Source organism: Tachypleus tridentatus, chromosome 8, assembly GCF_004210375.1.
Source record: "Tachypleus tridentatus isolate NWPU-2018 chromosome 8, ASM421037v1, whole genome shotgun sequence".
NCBI lineage: Eukaryota > Metazoa > Arthropoda > Merostomata > Xiphosura > Limulidae > Tachypleus > Tachypleus tridentatus.
The window spans coordinates 40,134,049-40,154,686 of NC_134832.1; the positions used below are offsets into that span (position 1 = coordinate 40,134,049).

The window sequence follows — 20,638 nt, forward strand, 5'->3', positions numbered from 1 at the left end:
TGAAAAAGTTCATTGTAGTTTCCATGAATATTTATTTTTAGTTGATTGAAGTTTACATTTTTTAATATTTTAAAAAGCAAAACTTTTTACTGCCATTGTAAATTTAGTTCTAGTTTAATACTAGTAGACAAAGCCTAGCATAAGGCCTAACTAAAAATTAGTAAAAATATGCAATATATGGACAATGTCTCACCCAAATATCTTTTACATAGTTTACTTTATTTATTTTTAGAAAACATCATGAAAGTTTGTTTGTTTCAAAGTGAGAATCTAATTAGGTAGGTAATTTGGTAATTATATTATGCATTTTTCAAGAGGCAAAATTACATAATGTTGCATAAAATTGGCATTTCATTACAAAAAAATGGTTCTATTTCAATAAAACAATTCTCAAACACATTTTTCACTTGAATGCATGACACTAGAAATTTTCAAAAAATTATTGGAAATTACAAAGACATATTTTGTCAACAAAAAATATGATGATGCAATTCATGTAAAGAAAAACTTAAGAGCATTGCTCACAACTGAAACACTGTTTAAAAAAATCTTGAATATTTATAAAAATTAGAGAAATTTTGGTGGTTGGCTTCACTTGATTACTGCAATCAAGTCTTATAGTTATAATTTTTCACAAAGTATGCATCTTATGCTTTATCAAACTAATACCAAATTTTTGCAAAACTCTGTCAGTAATTATGAAAATAAGACATTTTTCTGGATCCAAAATATTTATATAAAAGGGTCAGAATCCTCCAAATATTTCTCCTTCCACAAGCCATGAGCCCCTTTTAAAATCTGGTGGATTAACCCCAACTAGTGTGACTAATTTTCAAGCACTGACTACTACTCACCTTGACAAGGTCACTGGATTGTTCTCTGAAGAGTTGAAGTTCACTAAAACTCTTCTCTAGAGCCTCCTTCTGAGGTTCATGTACAATATATAAATTGATATCCTTAGCTGACCTAAAAATATAATTTTGAAATTTAGATGTTTCTATTAAATATTCTCCTCTGTCTTATTAAAGTATATTTATTTAAGCTTATTTATTATCCAGCACATTTATGAAGGCTGAAGACATTTTTCCATTAATGCATGACTGCTGCATTTAATATCAAATGACGAGAAGTACAAGGTATTTATAAACACATTAAAAAAGATAAAAAAGGAAATAAGATATAGCTTGCATTATACATAAGTTTATAACAGTTAGTTAAAATAAAAATATTAAAAGCTCAATTCAGTGTTTAATTTGATATTTGTAGCTTATCTGGATAATTCAAGCTACTGTGAAAAGTGTTAAGTATTATCAAATGCATAATTTATAGGTTAAGCAAACCAAATTTCAAAGTAAAAAATGAAAATATTATAATGTTACTTAGATTTCAAACATGAAATGAAATGTTATAGCATTCTAATACAGGGATATAAACAAATGTTTTGATATACAAGTACCAGACTAGTATGCAATATGTACTAGTCCAACTCAAATCTATTAGACGAAACATTATTTTATACCATAAAGAGTAAATTATTACACATCACAAACAAATACATACATATGGTTTTAGTGACTTACATTCAAAATGTTATAAAGCTGCTTTTTATTTATGTTACACCAATTAGTATAACATGAAAATCATAGCTTATAATCCATATTTTAATATTATTTAAGTTTTGAGTTCTTACTTTTAAAAGCAATATTTTAAAATATTTAGAATTTCCTCTTGTGCGACATGTTACACATTTTTGCTAGGCATCCCCTCTTCTCCATTTTATCCACTACCCCTCCGGTAAGTATGAAATTTAACACATCTTTTTCACTATATAATTACCACTGCTAAGACAAACAAACCATAATTTTTACAGTCTTCATTTTTGTACGGTTACAGAACTATCAAATAGAAATCAGACCCATCTTGCCACACCCATAAGTCACATCCTATTTTTTAGGACTTGTTAATAGTTCTCTCTCATGTTTAATTCTCCATAATGCATAATGAACACAAAGCCAAGGATTTCATCTATCAAATGATGTATTATACTGCAATGTTTTCTGAATGGAGAATTGATAATTCTCCAGCAACTTTATTCTTGCTGGAAAGACAATGACCAGCTTGGATAAATTTCTAATAGCTATTGTTGCACAGTTAGAAAGCCAGAAAAACTGTGATAGGTGGGAGAAGTTGTGTGATTTTTGCAAGTTATTACTAAGTGACTAAAATGTAAAAATAGGCATATATTTAAATTAGTTAAAGTTAAATTAGATGAATAATAATAATACAATAAGAATATTCTGTGAGGCAAACAGTTGAGTAGTTCATGGGTTTTGAATAAATTTGACATTAACTGGGATGTCATATTTTATTGCTAGTTTTTGGCAAATGTTGGGAATATATAGTATGCAGCCGTACATGGTTTCGTGATTTTTTAAGTCGTGGGGTATATTTACTTTTCTTAGTTGATTTTGCTTTTTGTCTAGGTGTGTGCACGTAATGTTTTCTATGGTTTGTGGAGGAAACTTGTTGATGTTGATGAAGTATTGTTTTATTTTGTCTAATTCATAATTAATTTCATCTGGTGAGCATAGTTTTATGGCTGTGTTTATTTGGTTTCTTAGTATGTTGAGTTTTTGTTTTGTTTCATGTGCTGAGTCCTAAGGAATGTATAGTCCAGTATGGGTGATTTTTCGGTAGATTTCTATTTTATATTGTGTATCGGTTCTTGTAATTTTGAGGTTAAGAAATGATATTTGATTGCTTTCTTCTTGTTCAGATGTGATGTTATGTTGGGATGTATAGCATTAATGTGATTGAAAAAATTAAATGTGTGTTCTGTAGATGTGAATTCCACAACTGTGTTGTCTACATATCTGTACCAATATAGTGGTGGATGTAATGGTGTGTTAGTTGCTTGAGTTTCAACTTGTGTCATAAAAATATTGGATAGAACTGGTGATACCAGATTGCCCATGCTTAGGCCATTTGTTTGTATATAGTTGTGGTTGTTGAACAAGAAGTTTGTCTTCATTATGGTGAATTCTATGAGGGTTGTTAATTGGTTGCTGGGAATGTCTATAGATGGGTTAGGGTCTTGGATATAGTGCTAAGGCTATCTTGCTTCAGTGGTTGGGACTTCTGTAAAGAAGGATATGGCATCAAAACTGGCCATGAATACTTTATGATTAAGGTTAATCTGTGACAACGAAAAAACCCATTTATAGAGAAAAACATATATGAAAAACTCAACCCATACCAGCCGTTTTTACATGTATATGATTAAAGTTAGATTTGAAATTAACATCAGCCAGCTCATTCATTAAAGACTCCTTTAATTTCAAATCTAACCTTAATCAACTTGATCATAAAGCCTTAATGGCCAGTTACGATCTCATATCCCTCTTTACAGAAGTCCCAACCACTGTAGCCTGCAACATAGCCTTAGAACTCTATATCCGAGCCCCTAACCCATCCTTACACATTCCCAGCAACCAATTAGCAACCCTCATAGAATTCACCACTATGAAGACAAATTTTATTTTCAACAACCACAACAATATTCAAACAAATGGCCTAAGCATGGGCAACCCAGTATCACCAGTTCTAACCAATATTTTTAGGGCACAAGTTGAAACACAAGCAATAAACACAGCATTATATCCACCACTATACTGGTACAGATATGTAGATGAAAGGGTTGCAGGATTAACATCTACAGAACCCACACTTAATTTTTTCAATCACATTAACTCTATAAATCCCAACATTAATTTCAAAAGTGAACAGGAAGAAAGCAATCAAATATCATTTCTTAATCCTCAAAATTACAAGAACCGATACACAATTTGAAACAGGAATCCACCAAAAAATCACCCATACTGTACAATACATTCCTTGGGACTCGGCACATGAAACAAAACAAAATAAAAATTCAACATGCTAAGAAATCAAATAAACACAGCCATAAAACTATGCTCACCAGATGAAATTAATTATGAATTAGACAAAATAAAACAATACTTCATCAACGTCAATAAGTTTCAAAACTCCACAAACCGTAGAAAACATTATACGCACACACCTGAACAAAAAGCAAAACCAACAAACAAAAGTAAATATACACCACAATTTTAAAAATCAGGAAACCATATACGGCTGCATGCCATATGTTCCCGACATCAACAGAAAAATAATCAACATTTGGCAAAAACTAGCAACAAAATATGACATCCCAGTTAATACCAAATTTATTCAAAAGCCAGGCACAAAACTAAGGTCTATGCAATGTTAAAAGTACACTGACAAACACAACACCAACATTATTTATAGAATACAATGTGATAACTGCCACGACTTCGATATTGGAGAAACAAGTAGAACAAAGGAAACCAGATTCAAAGGACACAAAAAGTCACCTTCACACATTTTTGAACACTGCAAATCAAATAAACACAACATAACCATAGAAAACACTCAAATACTAAATAAAGAAACAAACATAAACAAAGACAAAATTAAAGAAGTCTCACTTATACAACAACTCAAGCCCAAAATAAACCAATACAAAGGAACACCTTTATACCTATATTAATAAATATAATCCAACATCTAAGGATGCCCTCTACATTCCTACACTCAATTACACAACCACCTTCAAACATGTGGTCAGGTACCAGTCAGTAACCCTTTGTTCCTTTGTGAATCTGACGATGACCGAAGAAGGACAAAACGTTGTTCGCTGTTCTATTAGTGCCTTCTCAACCCATACCAGCCGTTTTTAAGCACATAATTTTCTCTACAAGTGGGTTTTCTCATCATCATGGAATACACTGATCATTTGTAAAGCATTATAGAACTTTATCTATTTCCCGTCTTTGTATTTGTCCTTCAACATGTTGTTGGATTGCAGATCAATCACTTCCATTTGAACTTCAGGTGGCAGTTCATCAATAACACACACGAAGGGGTTTTGGAAGATACTTACTTCTGTTCCACTCCATCAAGATCAGAAATATGCTCCTTGAACTGTAGTTTCACGTCAGGAAGGATATCTTGTGCAAACCAGTTGGGAATGGAAATCCCTTTTCTAGCTCAAACTTTTCACATGGAAAGTGTGTGAAGTAACTCCTCATCAATTGGTACTCAAAAATAATTTGTTTTTCCCTAAATGATTTCACCTCGGTGTACATGTTGCAGATAAGCGAGGTTTCACTATGTAATCTGAGATTGAATTTATTCAGGTACATGGTCAAGTCTACGGTAAAAGCTAATTTCTAAAGTCATTCACTGTTTGTAAGTAACGGTTGAGAGCAGTTCCTTTCATTTAAGAAAATTTCAATTTCAGTTCTAGGCTCAAAAAATCACAACAAAACCTTCTCACAGCTAAGCCATCGAACTGAAGTGTGATAGGGAAAGTCGGGACATGTTGCTTCTATTTCTGCCAAAAAATTTTAGGAATTGATGATGGTTGAGTCTATGAAAGCGAATGAAATTCACTGTTGAAACTACAGGTTCCATGACGCATGACAGATCCAGATATTTTCCACACAGTGCCTGCTGATAAATAGCACAGTGAAGAACCATAGGTTTCAAACAATCTGCACTTTCAACAGCTTTGTAAGTTTGCACAACTAAACCTTTTCCTGCACCACACATTTATATTACCATCTGTTGTAATGTACTTCAGCCATTTGCATTCCAGGTTGTACTGAGTTAGTGATTTTTCGACCTCTTTGAAAATGTCTTCAACTGTGGTTGTTTCATGCATAACATGCACAAAAGCTAATAATTCTTCAGTCATTTGAAAATTAATACTGACTCTACGAACAACAGCAACTGTGAAGTGTCAGACACATCTGGCAAGTGTGATGGAAAAGTACCTGAATTCTTTGGCCTTGTTTATCAGCTAAGACACAATATTGCTTTTAATGTCCTCAACTCTACAAGCAACTGTATTTGCCAAAAGGATAGTAGTCTTAAATATCTATTTTTTCTGGGCACATTTGTTTGGCTGCATCAATCATACATAATTCAATTAGCTCACCATCGGTAACTGGTTTTCCTTGCTTGGTTAACAGGTGTGTCACTCGGAAACTTGCTCTTGTTACAGCTTCGTTCTCGACTTTCTTCCTCTTAAATACAAATTGTTGTGACAATAATTTCGTTTCAAGGTTTCGAATTTGTCTGAATGTAGCTTTTCCGTGAAGTGAGAATAGCTTGACGAGTGCTTGGTTTGATAACGTGTACAAATGTTCTATTTTTCTATAGCAATGCGATAGTCTCATTGCATATTAAGCACAGTGCTTTGTTACGTGATTCAATAATGAAGAAGTCCACAATCCACTGTTCTTTAAAAACACAACATTCAGAGTCAACTTTCCTCTTCTTCTCTTTTCCTGACATAATAACTAGGAATAATTATGAACTCGAATATAATGCAAACAGCATCATTTACTGACATACATAGGGCATGTTTGAGAAAAAACAAGGCTGCCTCAGGGCACTGGGAACAATAAGTGAGATGACGCAATACTAAGCAACAGACATTTTCCCAAAAATGGAAATGTATATTGCACCAAAATTGGCTTTTGTTCAATTACTTTTTATTTTTATATTATTAAAAATGAAAATGACATCATTTTATTACTTTAGTGAACTGTTGGCAGGCCATATTGCAACTGGATTGTTTTTTGTTTATATAATATGAAAAATGTACATTATTACTTCAATAAACTATAGTTAAGCCACACACCCCTGTTGTAGTCTGTTCATGACATTTTGAATTTAGCCAGATGGCATCCATAACCTAGCCAACTCAACTAGAGTAATACATACAACACATTCACTGCAAATTTAACACTAAGTTAGTTATGAATTCTCTCAATATGAGTTTGGTTCTAAAAACTGACTACATGACCATTTTACTTGTATATAGTTTTTATACTATAATGTTTAACACAGTATGTGTATCTTCAAAAACTTTGGGAGGCTTTTGATAAACATTACAAGTCACTCAAACATAAAATCAGTTTTTTAATAAAGTATCTTCACTGAAAATGTTTTTGTGAATATATTATGTTATTTCCCAACTGCTTATGCCTAAGGTTCATGGAAAAGACGTATTTTTCATTTCAAACTTTGCTTTTGTTACCTGGAAGCATATAAGGAAAACATGATGGGAGACTATATTTGGGGGCTGATGCGTGAAAGTGATTTATATTACAGTCGCAAATCTTGAAAAACTACTCACTTCAAAACATTTTTGTCTAACTTTAGTACAAATACCTGCAAATCTTGATTCATATGTTGTTTTATTCAGACCTTATGTAAATGAAAATGTGTAAATTTGTCTGTTTTTAAATAGAAAATAGGTGAATTTCTAAATTTCATTATCCAGGTCATTAAAGCAAAGTTTGAAGGGAACAATGGCCATTTCTGTACTTTTACAACATAAGCAATTATGAAATAACACATACTGTCCGGGAACAAAATTTGTGTTGCATAGTTCAAATTGTAATATGAAATTACATGTGTTTACCCTACATAGATTTAAATTTGTAATTGTAGACGTTTTTATTTATAGTTAAATTTTATTGTGTTAATTTCCTTTGAAATATGTCTAACTACTAGTACTAGTCATTCCATTATAAGTTGTAAATATCTGAGGAACGTGTGGTTCACGTTACCCTATTGAATTACATCAATTACATTACAGGATAAATTTTATTACATTATTATTATTTTACTTAATATAACTTCAACTAACCAAAACAGTTTCCAATTTTTACATTTTAGTTACTTTGATAATAATAAAAAGATTTTATAAAGAATTAAGATTTTTAATGCTGGATTTAGTAGTTATATGATACCATTGAATTCCACTATAATTGATTAAACTTAGTAACTAAAATGTATTTAGATGTAAACGAATATGAAACTTTGAACAGACTAAAAACACAACCTACCTAACTGACATCTTGGATCAAAAGAACATGATAGCCTTTTCACAGATTAAAATGGCTGAGAAAACTACTCAGGACACAATCAGTGATGTCGAGAAACCCACTTGTTGAGAAATTTATATGCAAAAACGGCTCGTTTGGGTTGAGAAAATATTTTACATAGAAGAGCGAACAAGGTCGAAACGTTGTTCGCTCTTCTATGTAAATAATTTTCTCAACCCAAACGAGCCGTTTTTGCATATAAATTACTCAGGACACATTTTAAGTTATTGAGTGGTCATTCATATGTCATCTATAAAAGTAAATGTATATAAGGGACTGTTTCCAAAAACAAAGGTGAGAAGGGCCACTGTGTTTGTTTCACTAAATATAGTGATAGATAAGTAAGTAGAAAAGATGAAAGATTTTTACTTTATATTGTAGCTCATCAATATCAGTAATTTGAGATCCTAATTCATAAAAAACTATACGCTTTGTCTTTTGACATCATAAACATCTAATTTGAACCAGTGCTGCATTTAACATATCATGTGACACAAAAAATCAATGTTTTAGTGTTTTTTAATATCCATTTTTTAGATTAAGAAATTAAATAATGTATAAGGAAATTTTAAATTATAATCTACAATTTAACACCAAACTTAATGATGTAAATTCATAACATTGTAGTTCAATAAAATTTTGAATGTGAGTCAATAAATGAAATGGCATGGCCTTTCACCTGTGACCCATCTGGTGAAAGGTTAAATGATTTACATAAATTAAAAAATTTTTCTTTAGCCAAAACTATGTTTAATGACATTTTATTATACGTAACACTGAAAATGTATTTCCAATAGGTATTTCTCTCCATTCACAAGATTAGCTTTGTCTGTTTTATAATGCCCTCTATACAGAAACGTTTTATAATGCAAGACACACATCTTTCTTGAAATCAAAGATTCCAACATGTTTCTTAATGTGAATAAACATGCATCATCTCTCCACTAATAGAAGAGCACTACTATCACATGATGCGTGTCACTCCCTCTATGTGCCCTACCAAACCATCTCTTCAAATCTTGAGAGAAGATGTGAATGTCAAACGATTGGGAGAAGAAGCATGGGAAGTACCCATCAGAAATGCATATTTAAGGATAAGAAAATTATACCTTTCAATACAGTACTTCCTTCTTATTACAAGAATAGTTAGAATCCCACGTTGTAAAGGAGGGACTGGTGTGAGGGAAGAACTGATGTATCCCTCATAAGCAGCCAAAGGATACCTCTTTGTATATGGAAAAAACAGGTGAAATTATCAGAAAAGGGGCACTACACCACTTCTAAACCAGGTATCTCCTTTCCATGAACAGTCAGGAACAAAGGTAGTGGAAAAAGAATGGAGCACATCTGAGTGGGAGAGGATAAGTCAGGAAAGTGATTCCAACTGGATAAATATAGAAACTCAATCCCACACAAGTGGGTAATGAAGGATGTGTCCCATGATGTAAAATGGATAAGGTGTGGCAGACTGTACTTGGTAAGTCAACTAAATCCAATATCTTCTCACTGGGTACCAACATCACATGATGATAGGATGAGGATCATACTGGCATTACCTCAAGTCCTAAAATCATGGATGTGAGGAAAACAGGGCATGACACAGGATTAGCGATGAGCCAGAGATCTGGGAACGTGGCATATGGTATCCAAGGGAAGTACGTTACATACAATCAACTTTTGCGATTGTGAGACTGGTCCAAAACCCCAAAGGTTTATGAAATCCTTATTACAAAAGAAACAAGAAAGTGCCTAAAATAGAAATGGAAACACTCCACATATAACCCTGTTACCCACTGCATAGTAGAAAGAATTGAGGGAGTGAGAAAAACAACCTCAAACATGTGTGAAGATTTATGTTGATTGGTTCAATCAATATCAAAATCCAGCCCACAAGGTACAGGAATCTGCATGAGGGCACCAAACTGAAAGGATGAACTATACTGAGATGTATTGCTCTGTAGTGCATTCCACTCAATCTAGACGATGGTATGTTTTCAACACTAGCAGAACACCACTGCTCTACTCTTGATTAAATAGTTTTAGCCATCTATGTCTCCATGGTCAAGAACCCCAGCAGCTTGGAACTGGTTAAAGGTGAAGACTACCATGCACAACTGGAAGAAGGGGGTGAGAAGGAAAAAATGCTAGAGAGAAAGTCCAAAGGAATGGCTACACCCAAGACAGTGCACTGGGCAATCATTAGGCTCTAGAAAAGCAGACCATTCCCATTTATTCACTTGAGGTAGTTCAGGGATAGATAGCTCTCCCCATATGGCTTTACCAATGTTGTCGATGGGTGATATGGTCTGGAATGGGCCTACAGATGTACTAAATATCACAAGGTTATTGACCATTCAGAAACCTTGTAAAACACCCCATCCAGAAGGCAAGAAAATGAATCAACATGGCATGTAACGAAATTTGTTTGTGTACATAAGAATACCTGGTTAGACACCACTTGCCAGAGAGCAGGTTTCAAGAGATGAAATGCAATGCTAGGTCTCTTGAAAGACAAAAGAAAAAGCATTAATAAAGACTTAGTTAGTGTCGTAGTCACACTGAAGCCTTAAGTATAACCAAGGAAGGCAAAACTATGATATGTATGTTTCTTGTAAATTTCACACAAAGCTACACAAGGGATATCTGCATTAGCTGTCCTTAATTTAGCCATCACATTATATTGCCTCAACAATTGAAAGGGTGTGCATGTTCGGTGAAACAGGGATTCGAACCCATGACCCTCAGATTGTTGAGTCAAATACCCTTAACCATCTGGATAGTTTGTCTGTCAGCTTGCAAATCATGTCTCAGCCTTCAGGACAAAGTTGCCGTTGTTCCGGCAACAAGCGGCATCAGGCAACTTCGTGCACTTTTCCACTTTTCAGTCACAGTTACAGAAGAATCAGGACATTGACACACAAGTTCATGTTGGGAAGTTAGATACCTTGAATCAATCCTTCAACCCACGGTTTCATGACTTTGTCCAATGCAGATTGTTGATGAAACTTTTTGCTGATCCGTTCAGTGTGTCAGTGGATGACTTGTCAGCCGAATATCAGCTCGAACTTACTGATCTCCAGGCATCTGATGAACTGCATGCTATTTACCGAGAAAACAGTTTGCTTGATTTATACAAAATGTTGCCTGATACATTTGCTAATCTGAAAGAGAATGCACTTGTCCACACCAGCATGTTTGGCAGCACGTACTGCTGCGAACAGGCTTTCTTGCATATGAAACTGAACAAAAACAACACTCTCAATCAGCTGACTGATGATCATCTGGAAGCAGTCTTGCGTCCTTCAACCTCAAACATCAAGCAGGGCATTGCTACGCTCGTAGATGACTTGCAGCATCATCCATCGCACTGACTTTGTGATAGTTGATGTATCATAACATTTCTTAGAATAATGTGCAAACTCTTTGATGTATCATAACTGGAAAAAACAGGCCCTCAAATAAAAAGGGGTAGATTGTTGTTGGACTGAAGCTACTTTTGACTCCAAAGAACCTGGGACAGTGTTGAACATGAAAAGTTTCAAAAATGGGGCCATTTGAAAATCCCATAGATAATGTAAAAAAAGTGAATTTATATTACTGAATAACGATGGTGAACATGATGGAAATGTTGTCAGTAGATGGTATAAAATTCTTTAACCCAAAATTTACTACCAGGGCTGTATTGTCTTATTGTAAGGGCAAAATCACATTTGTGAATGGAAAAAATGACAGTAAAGTTATCTTTTATTGGATTTGTTTTATTTTTGTAAGTACTAGCATAACATTTAATTATTTACATTCGATTGCATGATTTAATAAAATTTGAAGAGAAATTTGATAAACAATTCCCAAATACATTTGAGACTATAAATAAGCAACATTTAAGAAAAAGTTTTTTAACATGTGAGAACCTTTTTCCCCTGCACTTTAGTACTGCTTCTGCTATCTATGATTGGTGTCTGAACCTTTATCTAGTCTGTTTTCTTTATAAAACAGTATTTGGGTATGTTAAACCTCAGTTGTAAAACTTTTAGCCAATAATAGTTGAAGATGTCAATATCAGTACTGTGTTATTCCAATTGATGTATATTTCATGTTTCACAAAGCATAGGATGATAAGCAAAGCATGTGACAAAAAAGTTGTTCTCTGGATTTTACAACATGAATGTGAATGGTGCTTATTATAGTAACTGCCATTTTATGATGTAATGGTCAATAGTTATATTTTTATAAGCCTTAGAAAATTTGCTTGTGGAAAAACTTCATGGGATGTATGCGACTTTTATTATTTTTTTCTAATAGTAGCTTAAATCATGGTATATCTATTTATATTAATCATTATATTGAAAACTTAACTAAAAATAGATATATTTATAGGAAAGAAGTTGATCCATAAATATTAGAATTTAGATCTATTTAGGGCAAGTATGTGGTCTTTTCATGAATTACGCTTAGCACTTTGAACTGAACTAATTTACAATTTTTATATCCTTTGGCATTTAAATTAAGAGTTTTTAAGTTTAATACTTAAGTATAATTTCAAATTTAATTGAAAAAAATGATTCAGTATTTACAATGATTACCTTGTGTGATTTGTACATACTACTAGTATTATGTAAGAACTTCATATTTTTCCTTCTTCCTTTTTACTATCTTTACTTTGTAGTAAGACCCACACTTCTGTTGTTGTTGCTTTATTACTAAAACAGTGTAACTGATATATAAAAAACTTATTCGGATATTTTGCAAAGTGTTTAAAATTCTGTGTACAAGTGACAACAATAAAACCCATACAGTGGCTGTTAAGTGGACTAAACGCAAGTTTCAATAATACAGTGGAAGCTGTGACATCCTCAGAGTTGGGGTATCAGCATAATGAACAGCTTAAGTTTTGAATCCCAAAACAAGTTTTACCTATAATGAAAGGAATGTGAGCAGGACTAATCCTTTAAGTACTGTAAAGTGGTTTTCTTTGGTGTCTGTATCTTTTGGTAATCTCTTGTAACAGGATGTATCATGTAATTAGAGCCAGGCAGTGTTATTCATACCACATGTATGGTGAGCTATTACATACATTCACTAGTAGTAGCAATTAGTTTTGTTTGTGGAGTTAAACAACATACAAAAGAGTTTTTAAAGTAAGCCACATCGAGAAGTAAAAAACACACAAAAAAAAACATCAGAACACAAGCACTGCCGAATGAGAAGTGATGGCTCAGGAGTGGCACACAGTGAGAGTCACGTGCATCATGTAATAATAGTGCACTCCTATTGGTAGAGAGATGATGCATGATGATTTTCATAAGAGAGGATGGAATCTTTGATTATGAAGGGGGGTGTGTGTGGAAGGCTTGTAACATGCATTGTAAAAAAGGTCACTTCTAAAGAGCAGCTCAAAATGCAAAAACGTTCATCTTTGAGTGAAGGGAAGTACTGTATCAAAAAACAAAACAATATAATTATATAGTGTATACAATATTCCTGGCTAGCAAGTAGTTGAATGTATACCTTCTAAACTGTATGTACTTTTCTAAAGCATTTATGAGGCATATATGATTATTTTTTGGAAAATACAAAGTTGGAGGGGTTGAACCATCTTTCAAGAAAAATGTCACTTCAGAACCCTTTCCTTTTTTCTTCTGTAGACACTTATAGGACTTGAGGTCAGCAACATCAAAGCTGATTGTTTGAGGCTTCTTTGTTGTTTCCAACTTCAGCCCAATAGATTCTAGAAAAAAAAAAAGAAAGAGAGAAAAAGAAGTCAACCTTTAAAAGTTCATGCTAAATGGCACATATAATAGTACCTGATAAAACTAACATGAGCATTGCACATCAAATGCCTTTCATTCAAATCTTTAAAGAAATGTTTATTTCTAGCAATGTTGCTATGGATACATTTCTTACAGCTGAAAAAGCACATGATTATAATTGTATACAAAATCCTTAAATATCTACACTTTTCCTGAAAGGTATTAATGAAAGAACATGATTACATATAAAAGCCTTAAAGTTAACATTTTCCTTACCTAAAAAATGTATTTCTAATAAATATCTCTTCACATAGATTAGTTATCTTCCTCATTGAATCTATCACTGACATTTGCAAAACTATAGCTTTGAAGCATCTCCCACTTTATTTCATATAAACTGTGGTACTGCATGATGACATCATCATGCAACAAAAGTCCTCCATTAATTGGAGAGCACCTCCATGCACACTAAGTATCCCTTTGCATTTGCATTCATGGATTTAGATTAATTAACAAAGCAAGTTAGAATATGCACACTGAGAATGTGCAAAGAAGTGAGTATTTATTGAAAATACATTTTTAAGTAATGAAAATGTTAACTTTCAAGATGGTAATCCCTCCTCACACAAATTAGCTAGAACCCCATATTGACATGATGGATGGACCAGTGCAAAATTTACCCTTTGTTAGTATAAAAAAAGGGAACAGGTAAAGAAGCCAAATTTGTGTTGCAGAGATGAGTGGAAATACAACATGATCACCTCAGTACTTTCATGTAAATTATTGGACAGCCAATATAGAGTATGGTTAGAGAATGTTCAAACCATACTTTGTGTGCTCACTTTAACTCTACCATCAGACTCTTTGAGACCAGCAATGGGAGGAATAAACATATGGTAAATATCTGTGCTTATCTCAACTCTACAACCAGACTCCAGCTGCAGGAACAGGGTATGTTAGGCTCTATGGGACTTATGCTAAATGTGGGAAGAGGGTACATTAGTCAGATGTTATGAATTGTTAGAGTGTGGTCACCTTGACTCTACTGAACAGATATAAACTATAGGATGAGGTAATTTGAGAAAGATATACAGATAAATGGATACTGTATAAGTGAATGCTTACCTCAACCCAACCAAACAGACACTATGGAATAGATTTCATATGCAAGAGGAGGGCACTGTATTATGTTGCACTGGTTTAAACATACTACATACTCCCATTAACACTACTGAATAGACTCTGGTTGCAGAAGGAGGGCAAAATCATTTAGTGTGTGCTTACTTCAACTCTACTGGACAAACTTTAGTTGCAGCAGGAGAGCATAGTCTTTAATGTGTGCTCACCTCAACTCTACTGGACAGCCTTGGGCTGCATGAGGAGAACAGAGTTGGTTTGAGTGATGTATTTGATTTACATGAGAGATGACATACACTACATTAACAGTGTCAATACCACTCCAATTCTCACTATATTGGTGAGAATTATCTATGGTCCACCACCCCAACAGCTTGTAAGTGGTAAGTCTCTAGTGTTCCAATTGTCAAGGGCGGAGAGAATATGCACAGGGGAGACATGGACAACATGCATGGATCTCCACTAGCCCTTCAATCCAATTTTTTAAAAGCCAGCAAAAATGAAACAAGAAAGTGGGCAGAATACCTCCCTGGTGTTTGTTTCTTCCATAGTAACCCATGGAATAGGTATAGTTTGGATAGGACAACAGAGTGAATATATATATACATACACAGATATCATTACCATGAGAATACCTCAAGTAGTCTTGTGGATCACCCCATTTCACAGTGGACACATGTACAATCAAGGCAGATGGCATAAACATTTTCTTTTATCCTGGCTCAATGCAATTTTGGGTCAATATACTCCAGAAGGCAACACTAGTTACTTCGTGGGATCCTCATGACAACAAAAAACCTACTTGAACTAAAAATGTATTCTCAGGACAGCTGGTATTGGTATTAAAACTTTAATTAAAATAAAGTACAGAACAATGTTTCAACTGTCTTAGGTCATCTTCAGGTTAAAAAAAGAGGGACCCTATATAATGAAAGAGGAGCTCTTAAAGATGGGTGATCAAAGAATGGTGACCTCTGGAATCTGAAAATCCTCAGGAGGAAGCACAGCCAGAAGGTGTTGAATTTGTGGAGAAAGTACACATGCCTATCTGGATGAGCTCATTCAACAGCTATTAACAACAAGTCAATGGTCAAAGGCCATGTCATCACATTTGTTGATTTTTACATTTAAAAAATTCTGAGATTACACATTATCTTCTGTTAAAATATTCACATGTTTTAAATGTTTTTTTATATTAAGTTAATTTAATTTTTATTAGTTTATTTAGTGTTGAAAACACTAACATCCTATCAAATATATCATTTGTGTTTATAGTTTCTACAGGTACATAATGATGTAATTTGATAAATAATCCTCTTCTTGTAAAATTAATATACATTATTTACGAAAATGATCAGCAGATGACCACAGAAACGTACAGGCTAGGGTAACTTTTTCTTACAAATGGCATTCTAACTTGTAATTGTGCTTCATGTTACAAACATCAAGGTGAAATTAATAGATTTTTGGAGTGACAGTGGAAAATCATATGAGCTAATTAAATAATTTCTTCATTACTTTAAGAAATATCATTATAACTTGTTTATCTACTCACTTATGTTAATATTCCATTCACAAATGTGAAAAAATATCCTTAAAACTTTCATACACCTGGTGAAACATAGTTCATGCACCATATAAAATTTTTCCTAAGAACCTGTTTAACGATTTTGCAGCATATTTTCACACACCCACACAAATACACATATATTATTCACAGTAATATCTTTTAGGGTATTTCATAAATATTTAACATATTATCTGCATTTTAATTCACCAGTTTATAACAACTGCTCAAGAACTTGAAAGCAGTATGCACGTTTGTCACAAAGAAAGGTATCTGACATTTCTTAATTTGTGTAATATAATATTTGTGGATTCCTCAATTATTTTCATTATTAATTTTCTGATATCATTCAATGGTGTGCTGTATGCTGATTTTCAGAAGTGAAGTAAGGTGAGGAGATTATTTGTTTGTTTGTTATTAAGCACGAAGCTAAATAAAGGGTTATCTGTGGTCTGCCTGCTATGGTTAATGAAACCCAGTTTCTAGAGGTATAAGTCTGCAGACAAACCACTGTGCCACTGGCAGAGCAATGTAAGAAGAATGGGGTGACTAGTGATATGGCCCTCCTCACCTAATCCATTAATCCTATCATGACGAGTTAGAAATCAAAGGTCACTCACATCATCATGTTTGTTGATTTTCATTGAACATTTCATGAATTTATGTCAATAAGTTCATAATCAAATTGTAAATTATAATTTAAACTTTAATATTAAATATGAGTAATTTCTCAAAATAAAAGTAAGTATTAAAAGAACACACTAAGATATCAATTTTTGTGAGTTGCATGATATGTTTAATGCAGCACTGGTTAAAATTAGATGTTTGTGATTTCAAAATACTAAGTCTATAGTTTTATATGAATTAGGAATTCAACATTGAGAAACTAGAATATAAAATAATAATCTTGTATTTTGTATTTTTCTGAGATATGGCTTATGTACTGGATCAAACACAGTGGCTCTGTTCACCTATTTTAATTTTTGAAAACAATCTCCTACATACATGTCTTTAGTCTGCTCAAAGTTTCATTTTTTTAAGACCTGAATACAGCTTAGTTACTAAGCTTGATAAATTATAGTGGAATTCTATGGCATCGATATAGTAACATATGATTTTCTGGTTATGGAAATATATAAAAATTTTGTTTCATGTTCTCCTCGTGCAAATTTCTTATCAATCTATGTCAAGCAACAACCAAGTTTAAAGGTCATAGCTAAAAGCGATAATTGTTTGCTTTACTTCTTTATTTACTATTCTACATTTTAATATAAATAAGTTTAATAACTTATTTTTGAATAGTAATAATACATATATAATGTATAATAACTGAAATGTTACTACATATTAGGAAATACTAGCCCATTGAAATAGGTTCACTTTGTAAAGACATGGTCAATTTTATATTATTGGCTATGGCAAATATGAGTGCACAGGCACTGCATCAATACAAGTTATGTAATGTTAGCCAGGCACAAATGAAAGGTCAATATAATAAAAAATAATAAATATAGAATGTTATGACACTTAAGCTATTTTGACTAAACATATGTATTTTTGTTATAATGTGCAGTCGTTCTAGCACGAAAAGAAAGCACAATTTATATTTCCTAACTTTTACGATGGTTACGAGGTTGATCAAATTGACAGACCTCACATAATTAGGGTGGAGAAAATAACAGACAAAATATAATTTTACTGAAAACAAACATTTGAAATGTATTTAGTAGGTTTTAGAGGTTACACAAATAATATATGAGATGTTTTGAGATGAAGAACAGTTTTTAAATCCTAATATGAAATCACTTCACTCTTGGACTTGTAATGAAACAGCCTTGATATTTTCACAGAGAAATCTTTAGTAAAATACTTAATTACAAAAGCTGAAGTGTGGGATACAAAAACTTATAATCTTTACAAAAGTCTACTAAATTTTGTGAAGATACACATACAACATAAAAAATTATTGCATAAATACTTAATTTTTGCGAATGTGTATATGAACTCGTGTATATGATACTAAACCTGTTGCAAAAGGGTTAAGAAAATATGCATGATAATAAGTGACACATTGAAAATGAAGAAAAGAGAAATAGTCTGTGAGCACCCACATGCCATGAAAAAGATGCCAATGGAGAAGTAGATGGCACATTCTGTAAGGAAAAAGAAAGAGGTTCATGGAAAAAGAGGGATTTTAGGAGAGAAACAGATGAAGGTGGAGACCTTTAAAGAGATAGATCCATTATAAGGTAGAACAAACAGTTCAACAGGACACAAGAGTCAGGTCTGGTGCAACTGATTCAATAGGTGAGAGACAGAAGGAAAAAAGTCATTGAAATTAAAGAAATAAAATATTTGTTTGGGGAGATTAAAAGATAAGCACAGCAAAAAAGGGTGTGAGAAGCATCTAAATTTAAGACACAGGAACAATGGGAATTGGAGGAGAAAAGTAGAAGGAAACAAATCAGGAGAGTAAGAAGGCATGAAAGTAGAAAGCTTTTACAGGACATGCTGAACATTGCACAAAGTCTCATTATGGCCTTAGTCAGGTGACAGAGCTGGGCAAGGATGACTGAGGAAAATGAAGAAGCAAATCAAATTTGGAAAGGACAATGTAAGAAATACCTCTTGGAACCAGGAAAGGAGAAAAGCAATAGACAGAGCAACCTGACAGTTATGAAAGACCAAAACTAAGAATCCAACAATAAAAAGTCTAGTAAGAAAGGCAGAAAGGTACTGTGCAGAATTATTACAAATAGAGATAGCGGAAAGATAAATGAAAAGAGCCCCACCCAACGGACGGTGATAGGCAAACACAGTAGAATGACTACAAGAATGTGACAAGAGTAATGAGACATTAGAGGAAAGTCAAATCCAATAGGCAGCAGATTGAGCAAATTCCATAGCTGAGGGCTGAGGAAATATATCCCTATAGAAAGAAAAGAAGAGTGTCAATGAAAAACAAGAAAAGGAATAGGAAGGGTGGGCCTAAATTTTTAAAGAGACCAAGGTAGACAGAAAGATCCAAACAGTACAGCCAGAGTAGAGTGAAAATCTGGGGTCAAGAAGGAGGAGATAAATAGGGATAGAAAAATAAGTAAGACAAGGTATGGCTGATAAATTGCCAGCCACAGCCTAAGGATGAGGAATAGATGACTATAAGAGATTAAGCTCAAAATCTGAGAAATATATGTCCAACTAAGTGTAAACATCATGGAAGACATGTAAGTGAACATATTATTCCAGTGATAGAATATGGAATGGATGAGAAAATTGGCCCACCACCAAAATAGAAACTCTTGATAAAGGATGTTAAGAGGCTCAGAAGTGTAATACCTGATGGGTATTAGTGAAGCTAGAGCCCCAAACATAAAAGCACACAAATTCCCCTCTAAGAGATACTTGAGAGCATGTCCAAAAGGAATGAGGGGGTTCTAGTGAAGCTGTAGTCCCAAAAGTGAAAAAAAACAACCAAACCTCTCAGAACATAGGAAGGAAACAAAAGTGTAAAATCTGGTGATGATAGACTAAGAAAAAATAAAAGATAAACCCATGAATCAAAGGTCAGATAGTGAGAAAATAAAGAACAAAAGCAAAATAGAGATGGAAAAAACAACATAGCTATCAATGAAATCCAGAAATAGATTGAAATGTTAAACTTGTTGACACCCAAAGCCAAATACGTGAACTAAAAATAAATAAAATAAAGCCCAAGAGTAAACAGTGTCCCACATTCAAGACAAAGTATAAATTTAACAATTCATGATAATAAAAATTGAAATTTTTTAGACAAAATACTAAAGAAAATAAAAATCAAAGTTTCATCAACAATGCAAATCTCAATCAAAAGAACACAAATAACTTTAAACAAGTCTGTACAATGCTGAGAAGAAAAATGAAGATTCATAAGTGCAAATGCATAAAGGAAGTAGGTTCACATAGAAGTAGGTTCTTTGGCAGACATGCTGAAAAAGATAGCTCATTTGTGTCAAGAAATGAGTTCTTGTCTCTAAATATAAATACTTTTAGTGACAGGTATTAATGTATGAGCATAATTGCATACAAAATCCTTGAATATCTACACTTTTATTGATAAGTAGTTAGTATGTGAGCATACTTGCACATAAAATCCTTAAATATCAACTTTTCTTCACTAATGTTATCATTTTTCTTACACTGAA

General features: G+C 33.2%; 1 protein-coding gene across 4 annotated transcripts in view; it reads right to left on the bottom strand.

Annotated features, from left to right (window-relative positions):
* The window catches only part of LOC143222227 (TBC1 domain family member 15-like), a 97,960-nt gene that overhangs the window by 68,072 nt on the left and 9,250 nt on the right, over window positions 1-20,638 (bottom strand). For all 4 annotated transcript variants that reach the window (XR_013012109.1, XM_076448411.1, XM_076448413.1 and 1 more), the window contains exons 4-5: window positions 13,512-13,731; window positions 855-966 (exon numbers count right to left, since the gene is read on the bottom strand). Coding sequence is in view for 3 of the 4 variants with exons in the window: in XM_076448411.1 (XP_076304526.1) it covers window positions 855-966; window positions 13,512-13,731 (332 nt within the window). In the remaining variant the exon portion in view is untranslated. The remainder of the gene's footprint in view (window positions 1-854; window positions 967-13,511; window positions 13,732-20,638) is intronic.